The sequence below is a fragment of the Cyclopterus lumpus genome, chromosome 14 (assembly GCF_009769545.1).
Source record: "Cyclopterus lumpus isolate fCycLum1 chromosome 14, fCycLum1.pri, whole genome shotgun sequence".
NCBI lineage: Eukaryota > Metazoa > Chordata > Actinopteri > Perciformes > Cyclopteridae > Cyclopterus > Cyclopterus lumpus.
The window spans coordinates 4174117-4185526 of record NC_046979.1 but is presented as its reverse complement, the minus strand read 5'-3'; the positions used below and the strand labels follow the sequence as shown (position 1 = coordinate 4185526).

The following is an 11410-nucleotide window of genomic DNA, read 5'->3' as shown; positions in this document are numbered from 1 at the left end:
TCTCAGATTTAACACACACACACACACACACACACACACACCTTCCATCCCCATCAAAGCTTCCCTTTTAATGGGAAGGCGTCCAACCTCACAAGGCACAGACGACGTTGTCTCCCATGAAAGTATAGCACACCTAACATGGCATCAGCATTTAAAAGGGTGTCCATCCATCATCCCCTGTTCCATCCCCTCTGTCAGTCTCTTCCCCCCTAAATAAACTTCACACGTGCCGTATACAGGCTGCGAATTATAAAATATGCAAGTGAAATTGTCTCTCAACAGCAGGGGCGTAGCACATAACGAGAAATGCAATTTATTCCCTGGCACGTCGCTGCTCGGACAGGCAGATAATGAAAGGCATAGGTCATCGATGGTGACTTAAACCTGCAGCGCTGGTGTGAAATACATTACTAAACATCCACAACATTACTTGGCCGGAGATTGTGTGTGTGTGTGTGTGTGTGTGTGTGTGTGTGTGGGGGGGGGGGGGGGGGTCGGTAAATGATGCAAGGAACAGTTCCTCATCAACGACAGGAATACAATTAGTGTTTGGACGGCTGGTGATGAGGGCCTCCTGCAAATCATAACATCCCAGATTATGGACATCTGAACATCCATTACGATCTGTGCAGCTTGAGGAGAAAAAAAAACGAGATGCCTGTTGTCCATTTTTATTTAAATGTTCTGAAGGCACACACGTGTACTGTACATCCACTGCCAGCCTGGTGTCTGGAATAAGTCTACAACGGGAGAGAATACGTTGTAGAGTTGAATAGAAAGTGACTGCACGCTGACGATGAGGCGATGCATTGAAATAGAAGCGAGAACGATGAATTTGCCCACAACTTCGTTTTCAGTTTCTTCTCATTTGACAAAAAAAAAAGTTATTATTTCTATTAAAGGGGGGCCCCGCATTTTACATTCGCCACTAAACAACTGTTTTCTATGTGAAGAGGCGGCGGCGTAATTTCCACCTGGATCTCTACCAGTTATTTCTTCATCTACAGTGGCCGTGCGTTAATACGTTTTCAGAAGCAGAAATCAGCGTACGATTGGTCACAGTGAACAAGGTTGTGCGCGACGTTTGGCTCGAAGCGATGCATCTGCAGCGCTTAGCGTTTCAGAGATGAATGAGTTCTCTGTGTCTTTGTGAGCTGTGATGGTGTTTTAATTTAGAGCAAAACGGTGATTCGAATGAAGTCCATGAAACAAGCCGACGCCCCCCCCCCTCTCCCTGTTTCTTCCTTTTTGTTAACCTGCTGCAATATTCAAACCAAAACAGATCGAGGGCCGTGATTGGCTTCCAGGTCCATATGTTCTTTAAATCTTTTTTTTGACAGCCTTTCATTAAACAACCCATCTGCCTTGAAGGGAGTTGAGGAATCAACGTGTTTTGTGAGTTCTCGAATTAAAGGCGAGGCGAGTTTTATTTTGGAGAGCACCTTCAAAGTGCTTTCCATAAAACCAAAAAGGCATAAAGAAAAGAAACACGGCGCAATATATAAAAAAAATTTAAAAAGACGAGCATAAATTGGATTTCAGTCAAAAATAGGAGGGTTGAAATAATGTAAAATGGAATAATTAGGTGTGTGTGTTAGCTATACAGTCACGTATATAGTCAGTCAGGTTATCCGGTAAAGTGTTGTGAGACCGGGACGTGCTGGTCAATAACGCATCTCCTCAACGGCCGTGACGGGTATACGATTTATTTTTTGCACAAAGCAAACAACAGTGCAGGTGATTTGTAGAGAAGACAACAGATGGGTTGCATTGTCTTCTGGTATTAGAGCTGTTAAGTGGGCATCCATTAGAGCGTAAACACCTACTGTTCCGGCGTTGTGCATAAACCCACAAAAACAATCAGGGGGAGGAAAAAAAAAAAAGAACATTCTGTAATGTCGAGTGTCAAAGTCGTTTTTTTGGGGTGCTGTGAATCCAACCATACTGATGCTAGCGAGAGCCAACCCACCATAAACGTGGCAAAACTTGACTTTAGTTAACGTTTTAACAATATTCAAATGAAGGTTGTGCACTTAAAGTAAAGCTTTCATGTTTCTGGCCCTCGTACTCCGTCTGTTAATCCCGCCCTTGAGTCTTGTGTTTTCACAAATGCTCAAAGAAGTGTTGTTCCGTTGCCATTTTTTCATTTTTATTTTTTTTCCCCCCCCTCAGCAAGACTTTGTGCGCAGATGATGTCAGCTTTGCTCCTGTTGTCTCCTCCACGTTTCCAGCAGGGGACCATCCGTACGAGTGCGAGTTCTGCGGGAGCTGCTTCCGAGATGAGAGCACGCTGAAGGGCCACAAGCGCATCCACACCGGGGAGAAGCCCTATGAATGTAACGGCTGCGGGAAGAAGTTCAGCCTCAAGCACCAGCTGGAAACCCACTACCGTGTGCACACAGGTACTGTGATCAAAATGGGTCCTGTTTCCCGACAAAAAAGAAGGCCGTTTGAACGGAAAGACGCTGCTGGTTTTGATTTAATGTCGATGATCAAAAGGAGAGGGAAAACCGTTTGTGCTGCAACTATTTTCTTGATTTACAACGGTTTAATCCCTCCGCCCAGAGCATCTCTTGCAGCATCTAAAGCTATAGGCTCAGAGGTTGCCAGATGTGGTCTCTGAGCAGAGGTTTTGGTCTCGTTGCAGGCGCAACGGGATCAAACCTGGCAACCCCATTGTGAGAAAAGAAAATACTGGAAAAGCTGCGGCTTTTGCCTGCCAAGACAGTTAACCAGTATAAGTCCCTCCCTAGAATTACAATCCTTCATCAAACAACCAAGATCGAATGTCGATTAGCGGGGGTTGGCAGCTGTCTTTATGCTAAGCTAACAACTTTAACTATTCCTGGGATCATTGAAACACATTGTGTTTAAAATACATACAGTATCATAAACACTTTCAAATGGTGTCGGTGAGACGTCGTCCCATTCTTCCCCCAATTTGAAATGAGTGCGACATTATATCTCATAATAAGACGGTGTTGAAATATATTGATGCCGTTTTTTTTGGTGCCTGTGAAAGGACCCTGTCGTCGGACATCCATGGTTGCAAGGAAGGACAGACCAGACTAGATGAATATCTTTGTTGCCGTGATACAGTAGACGAATGTCTCCGAAGACTTTGTATTGATCCCAGTATATTTAGAGCCCCATAAAGATGTTGACACGGTGATAAGCTGGCTGCCCTGGAGAATGAGCGCGCGCTACGTAGCAGACTGAGTGAGGATATCATGAGTGCTCACCAGGATGGCACACGGCCAAGGCTTTATGCTTCCTCACCATCTCTTTTTCTCTAACACACACACACACACACACACACACATACACGTGTAGCAGCAGCAGCAGCACACTCTCATCTCCATTCAATAAGCCAGCTGTTAAGCCACACTATCAAGGCGGCCTGTCCAATAATTGGCTCCCCCCCCCCCCCCTCATCCACCCTTTCCCCTTTTGTGTGGGGGAGGGGGCTTTGCGTTAAGCCGTGGAGCAACAGCAGATAACAAGAGCAAGTGACAAGCTCACAGTCAAAGGCCACAGCGCACAAAAGGGAGCTGCTTGATGAATCATCGACATTGGCAACCTAACGCCCCCCCCCCCCCCCCCTCGCATCCACCGCGGCCGCCCCTTTCTTTCCACACATCCCAAATGCCAATGATCGGATCAATACCTCGGCCCCATTTGCAATTCATTATTAGTTAGTTATTTGAGGCGAACGTGTTTACAGTTTGGTTGTCAATAGCAGCATAAATGCAGGTGTCCACGCTGCTGCGGAGCAACGCACGACGACCTGCAACACGGTGTTCGTGCTTATTGGCTGAATGCCGCAGTAACCCTGACCCCCCCACCCCCCCCCACCCCCACCCCACAGAGGTCAAGGTTAACCGGGGCTCCCTAAAAAGGACGAGCAGCGTGTAGACATGAGGGAGGCACACATGTGCGAGCTGGAGCCAGCACACATGTGCGAGGCTCCAGCTGAAGGGCTGACAGCGAGCGCTGGGCTAGATCACATCCGACAGCTCATTTCAAATGCCATTGGTAAAGGTCAGCATTTACATGTCTAATTTGCGTCTGCCGGCATGAGCACTGGTGGATTATTCCCCGCCATCGCTCAAATCATTAGCACATTTAGGATGGCTGCTGTTGCTGAATAGAAATGTGCTCCTTGAATATAAGCCCCCCCACAGCAAGAGAGCCGCCCCACACACTTTGATTTATGACACATTCAGGATTTCTCCATGGAAGGAGTTGTATTTTGTGTAATGTACCAGATTGGTTAAATGTGGATTGTAAAAGAAATTGAAACATCACACATTCCTGTAATTTTTTTCCCCATTTAGATCATAGCTTCTGAGTATTCTCAGAATTAAAGTGTAACTGGTTTTTTTGTTGTTGTTATGATTCGGTTCTTCTTATTATCTCTGATAGTGAGATTGGTCTTGTGCTTCTCGAGATTCATCCAGGGTATTAAACAGATAAAGATAGAAGCTAAAGTGCTAACGCTAGTTAATGATGTGCTAACGTACGGTGCTAATGTTAGCTCCACAAGTTCTTACGTAAAAGCGTGACATTTTATAAACGTTTATCTCCTTCCAACCTATTAAAGCCTTTGACCATGACACCCACAAAACCAGACACTTTAAAAAAAATATATTTTGCATTATGGTGCAACGGTCTGCGAGATTAGCTGTGTCCGGACACAGAGATGCACAAACATTAGCACAGTACGTTAGCACATCATTAACTAGCGTTAATTCTAAGATTTCCTTAATTTTTTTTGTCTGGTTTATGTGGGTGTCATGGTCAAAGGCTTTAATAGGTTGGAAGAAGATAAACGTTTATAAAATGTTACGTTTATACGTAAGAACTTGTGGAGCTAACATTAGCACAGTACGTTAGCACATCGTTAACTAGCGTTAGCACTTCTATGCCGCTTTAGCTTCTATCTTTATCTTTTTAACCTGTTTGTTTTTTTACTGCTAAATCAGTTTAATACCCTGGATGAATATCATAACTTGAGAAGCCTTTAGACTTGGAAGTTTACATGCACGTGATTTATTTAAGTATATGCTTAGATGTCATCTGCATTTAGATGTTGTAACTCCTGAGTGCTTTTTTTATGTTTTTCAAAAAGGAAAGCATGAATAGGGAAAAAGCCAGTTTGACAGTTAATACCACCACATTATATTTAATAGCAGGACATCTCTTTTTAATTTTCTTGTTGCACAGCATGATGTGAAAAATAGCCGTGCATGGTTCCAAAATCCTAATACATTGGTGTCTTTTTAATAAAAGCAGAATTGATAACAACTGCACACAAAGGATTTGTATCGCCCCAACCACAAGAGTAATTAGAAGAGCATTTGTTAGCTGCTCGGGGGGTAGTTTAATGGACCTGACTGGCACTGTGTTGATACTGTCTCTCAGAGGTGAACAAGCCGCTACTGTTCATGCTTTTATTCTCCTTTCTCTTTTTGAGTTGCATCAATTATTGGGGGGGGGGGGGGGGGGGGGGGGCTGTTGCAATGACCTAAAAGAGTTAGCGTGGTCTTTTTACGGCTGCACGCTGCTGTTCAGAAGACAGTTTTGGGATTTAATTATCGGGTTTTGTCTCTTACTATGTGCACAGTCCAATTATCATAACGCCACCAGGATTTCTCACGGGCCAGCAGGGTGAAATCAGACAACATTTTGCCTTGAAAGGATATATATGTTGGTTGTATCAGTGTAGCTTTGGCCAGCATTCCTATTAGTAATTTAAAAAAAGCATCAGTCACTGAGTTAATTGCTACAATTACTAAAAAGAAGTCTGACAGTCAGACAATCAGAGGTTTAGAACAAACCCCCAGGTTAGCCAGTTTGACTAGCGTAGCATACTTACGCTACTTTTGCACACACAGTTGTGCTGTGCAATAAGGGGTGTTGACAGGACTGATGTGCAAAACCACAAAAAAAAATATAAGAGCCAAGTTGTAATTATACTGCAAATGGCCACAGTAATTTGGCTATCAAGGCATCGAAGATCCGCCCCATCCTTTTATGCAAACTATAATATTACATTGTTGGTACGGGGCCTTTTTTTTTTTTTTAAGAGTTTTTTTATAGTTCCTTCCAGTTCACCATTGGAAGGAACTGCAAGGGCTTTATTAGTATTGGTAGATATGAGTGAATGTTCACATTGCGTTTAAATAATGTGACGGTGTTTCGTGAAGACGCTGTGTTTATCAGAGCACTTCACAGACCAATGCATCCTTTCCATGTGGATATCAAATGCATTTGTTTCCTCATGAAAGGGGCGCATCACAACGTCTCAACAATGACACAATACTGCCACTGAATTGCACTTTGGCTAACATAATCGTTGTCTCCCCCCCCCCCCCCCCCCCCCCCCCCCCCCCCCCCCCCCCCCCCTGACCCTTATCATCCTTAGGTGAGAAGCCATTTGAGTGCAAGCTTTGCCACCAGCGATCCAGGGACTACTCGGCCATGATCAAGCACCTGCGCACCCACAACGGCGCCTCGCCCTACCAATGCACCATCTGCCTGGATTACTGCGCCAGCCTGTCAGCCATGCAGAAGCACATGAAAGGCCACAAGCCCGAAGACGTCCCCTCAGACTGGCGCATAGAGAAGACCTACCTGTACCTCTGCTATGTCTGAGGCCCGGGAGAGTAGACGAAGATGGAGAGGGGGAGGGTACGCGTGAGGGTGTAGGTGTGGGCGGGGTTGAGAGGTAAGGGGGAATGTAATTGAGCGGATAGGAGGCTGTAGTGGAGCGTTGACCATTTAGGAATGTCGACGGCAAGAGGAACCCCCCTCCCCCGAAAGAGAGAGGGTTCGTTTTTTTTCTTCTGTTTTTACTTTTCATGCAAAGGCGCCGCCGGGCCGACGCGGTTAAAGGGTGGTGATAGTGGGACAAAAGTGCTAAGAAGAGGAGGAGGAAGACTTGGACACGGAGCGAGAGAGAGAGAGAGATTCTCCACCATAGTTCGGATTCACCGGGTCATTCACTACATCTGCAACTGTGTTATTGTTTCAGGTCATTTCATGCGGCGCCATAGAGCGAGCGAAGCTGCAAGGAAGTGACTTTTTGGATGCTGCCGTGAGTGAGAAAGCAGATTCTCAAGGGCTATCTGAACCTGCACATGCTTGGCATCACTCCTTTTTTTTTTTTTTTTTCTTTTTTTTTTTTGGGAGATTTTTTGTTTCGTTTTGTTCCATTTTTTATATGGTTTGTTTGCCTTCGCCCTGCTTAATCATACTAGTTTCAATCACGTGAGCAAAATCCCCCCCCCCCCCACACACCAGTCCATCATCCAACCAGGTTTCGATGAACCGTTGGCTTTCAGAAGCCAAAAATACCTTCTCCACAAACCTCGATGCGATGGTAGTTATGAAGCCACAACAAAGTTATCTCGGGGAACTGAGACATATTTTCCAACAGTTTCACCTCCCCAAACAACCCGGATTAAATAAACATATGCTGCAGAGTTTGATATAAACTGCATTGGACGATCATGTTCCTTGATACTTTCCATCCCCGATGGGAGATTTATCTGTTTTGCAACTTCCAGGCATTTCTAGCTACGCACGTAGACACACAGGTCGTCAGGGTAACCCCGTTCGTACATGAGATCCTTTCCGACCCCGGCGGTGGCGGTGAGATAGCCCCTGAGAATCGAAACAGTTGAACTGGATGAATGGGAGCACAAAAATACTGCAAACCAAGCACCCGTTTGGTTGTTATGGAGATGCTAGTGCTGCTTTTTTTTTTTTTTTTTTTTTTGGGGGGGGGGGGGGAGTCTTCCCCCAGTTTTCTCAGCAGTCTTCCTGGTTCTGCATCTCGGTCAGATGAGGGCCGGAGAACGTTGAGTCGCCGCTGGCCACCCCGCGGTTCTCGGGGTGCCGACTTGTGTCACTTTTCAATCGTCTATTTTTTTAGCTCTACGTCATAGTTTATCGTGGCTTGATTGCACAGGTCAAACTAATTTACGACAACGGTCTCTTGTTTGATGTCTGCAAGCTATATATATATTTTCCATTAAACAATAACTGGCTATTACAGTATGCCACATTTAAACCCAGCATATCCACCTACTCGGCCATAGATAACTGGACTGCTTATATCGTGTACATTTAACCAGACCTATCATTATCTCAAACTAATGATGAACTACACAAACTGACACAGTTTTGGGGGGGGGGGGGGGCTGCTTTTTCGTGGGAGTCCCGTGACTTCGACTGCTCGTCGTGAATGTTGAAGGAGGGCTGGGAATGCCTTCGCTCGCGCACCTTTTTTACGTTTGGTGGGGTGGCAGGTTGAAGACCGTTATGTGGTATCCAAACATGAATGTGAATGACTGAGTCAGCTCAGCACTCGGCTGGTGTCGAAATGCATCGCGGGTTAATGCCGGTCTTTCAATGGAAGTCAGAAACCTGTAATTCCCACCTCGGAGGTTGTTGTTACTCTAACCCCCCCCCCATCCAACATTCAGATGCAGTTCCCCATGCAACGCGCTTTTAGCTCGCAGCTGTAAAATTCTATTTCACATTTTTTTTTAAAACCATCGGGGGGTGTTCTGGGTAAGATTAGACAAAAATGATCTGACAGAAGGGTCTGGAACATATCACATAATCAAGACCGTGACGTCCTGTGATGTTCAAAAATTCAAACATTTAACGTGCACTGATAAAAGGTGGTAAAGCGGATGGAATTTTCTTTTTTGAGAACATCCCCCCCAACCCCCTTCGCCCCTTTAGGGCCCCTTATCCTGTCGTCGACATCGCAGGTACATTTGTTTAAATGGCGCCTAAAATTCCTAAAACATTGACATTGACTGCATCTTGATTATTTTTTTATTTTTTTTGTTGTTCGAGAAGAAGGTGGGAATTTCTGACGCCTCTGAAACGCATCATTAGACCTAAATGACTGACGCCGCCGCAGGTATTATGGTTGAACCCACGGCTTTAATGTCACAGCGTTGCCGTGGGTGATCACCCATCCAAATAGCCAGTGGGGGGAAAAAAGAGGGGAAAATCACTGATGGGACAAGACACTGCCCAGCAGCTTAGGGGGGGGAGGGGGGCGACCAGTAAGACGACAGAATGAATCGACTCTTTCTCTGTGGTTTTGTCCCTGCGTTTCGTCTCTCGCTCGTCTCTCTGTCGTCGTCGTTGTTGTTGTTGTCGTCGTCGTCGTCGTCGTCGTTGTTGCCGTCGTTGCTGTTGTTGCCGTTCTTGCTGTTGTTACTATTGACCTTGAGTTTGATCTCAACGCATCGTACTTGAATTACTTCGTTTTGTGACCTCATGTTGCTCGTGTGTGTATTTTAATTTTTCCCTTTTGTTGGGGGTGGGGTTTCATTGGCACACCTTCTGTGTGTGTGTGTGTGTGTGTGTGTGTGCGCGCGCGCGCGCGCGTGTGTGTGTGTTCATGAGTGTGCGTCGAAAAAAGGATGCATTGCACGATGTGATGAAGCAATGTGTACGCAGAGAAATTAAGTGCCGCGGTGAAGAGATTTAGTTTTTGTCATGTTGTGTATTTCTTTGTGCATTACTTGTTACCAAACTTGGTATTATTAACCCCGCTTGTTAAAGAGACGGAAGGTTTGGTCGGTCGTTATAAAAGCTACCTCTAAGTTTTGTTTTTCTTTTTTTGGGGGGGGGGGCAAAAGCACATTTTTATTTTTGTGTTTTGCATTATTTTATCATTGCTACTTCATCTCATGCTTCTTTCTTTTCTTCAAAAGTTGATTTACGATTGTCTGTGTGTATAAAAGCATAAGAGATAACACAAGTAGAGGTTGATAGGATTTGGAAAGTAATTCAAATGGATTTTTTTCATTCTCCTCTTATACTCCCCCCCCCCCTCCTCCTGCACCTCCAACAACAGAAGAGCAGAGAAAGAAAAAAAACAAACAATTTTGAAGCCTTAAGTGATGAGGGATGCGCGGCAGATGAGAGGAAGTACTATTGCTGTCAAGAGGGTTTAAAAACAAGAATTAAAACTTGAAAATATGTGAATAGAAGTGTAGTTTTGTAATGTGAAAAAATTTAAAAAAAGAAGGTTCATCATCAAAAAAAGAAAAAGGAAAAACACTGAACCGCCCAGGACAGGTCATATGTGCAGTGATGCAGAAGTGCGTTGGACAATTGGAACTGCAAGTGGTAATCAAAAAAAAAAAAAAAAAAAAAGAAAAGCCAGAAGGTTAAAAATAGAGATTGTCTCGGCTTGACGAGCTCTCTTGAGAAATGAGCGTATTCCTGAACAAGAGCCAACAGAGGCAATTTGATATAAAAAAAATGTGATATTTTTGTATTCAGTGTCAGTCCTATTTCCATTTGTGGAGGGTTACAAGCAGGGCACAAATATTTGTATTTTTTTTTTTTTCCTCTCTGGGTGTGAATCATTTTTGCCTTGTTCCTCTTTGATATTGTTGGACAAAAAAAAACACGTGTGTGTGTGTGTGTGTGTGTGTGTGAACATGTTGTAATAATAAGTGTTGCTTTCTGGATGTCAATTGCATTGTAGGTGAAAGGACTAAATCTATCCGCCACAATTTTTTTTACAAAGTGTCTGTATGTGACAACAACAAAAAAAACTAAAACAAAAAAAAGGATGATAAAATATGGGACGGCAAGGGGGTGGGGGGGGGCTGCCAAACCGACCAATTAGTACGTGTCATTTACAACTTTTCAATCAAACTTGACTGTCAACATGTCTTTTTGTTTTTTTGTATTTGAAAAAGAAAAGAAGAAGGGACGGCATGTCCCGTGGTGTCTTTGCCATTTTATTCTCAAACACTGTGAGCTGAGGGGGCTTTTTTCCACCCTCGTATAATACCCACCCCACTATAATATACCCACGGCTCAGCCTGAACCACCACAATGCAAGACCTTGATCAGTCACATTATTCCTATCATCGTCCTCTGAATGTTTTCTACTTTTTTTTTTCCCGTGCGCGTGAAAGAGTGCGTAAAAGAGTGTGTGTGTAACTGTGCGTGAGTGCGTGCGTGTGTGTGTGTGTGTGTGTATTAGTGGAAAAAATGCACTAATCAGATCAGATACAAAATAAAATGATACTCTATGCCACTTTTTTTTTCTCTATGTTGGAAAAAAATATATATATATACATTGGCATCGATATATAGTTCTTCCCTCAGTGTTCCTCCGATGTTTCTGTACTATCTTTGTGCCTAAAAATGGAATTTGTTCAACAAAAATATCCATCTATATCTGCTTAGTTTCCGTATTTTCAGAAGAAAATTTAAAAAATGGTGTCTCCAGCACCCTAGGGATGTCATGACGCTCGAAAAAAAAAAAAAATGACCTGATTTATTTTTTTTATTATTATTTTAATCCTTTAATAGAGCAGGGCATCCTTTTTTTTTTTTTTTTTTTGGAAGGACTGCA

General features: G+C 44.0%; 1 protein-coding gene across 1 annotated transcript in view; it reads left to right on the top strand.

The window, feature by feature from the left end:
* Positions 1-10196, top strand: part of zbtb16a (zinc finger and BTB domain containing 16a) — a 115920-nt gene extending 105724 nt beyond the window's left edge. The window contains exons 6-7 of the mRNA XM_034550217.1: positions 2232-2402; positions 6428-10196. Coding sequence (XP_034406108.1) covers positions 2232-2402; positions 6428-6657 — 401 coding nt within the window. The 3' untranslated portion in view covers positions 6658-10196. The remainder of the gene's footprint in view (positions 1-2231; positions 2403-6427) is intronic.
* The last annotated feature ends 1214 nt before the right edge of the window (positions 10197-11410 follow it).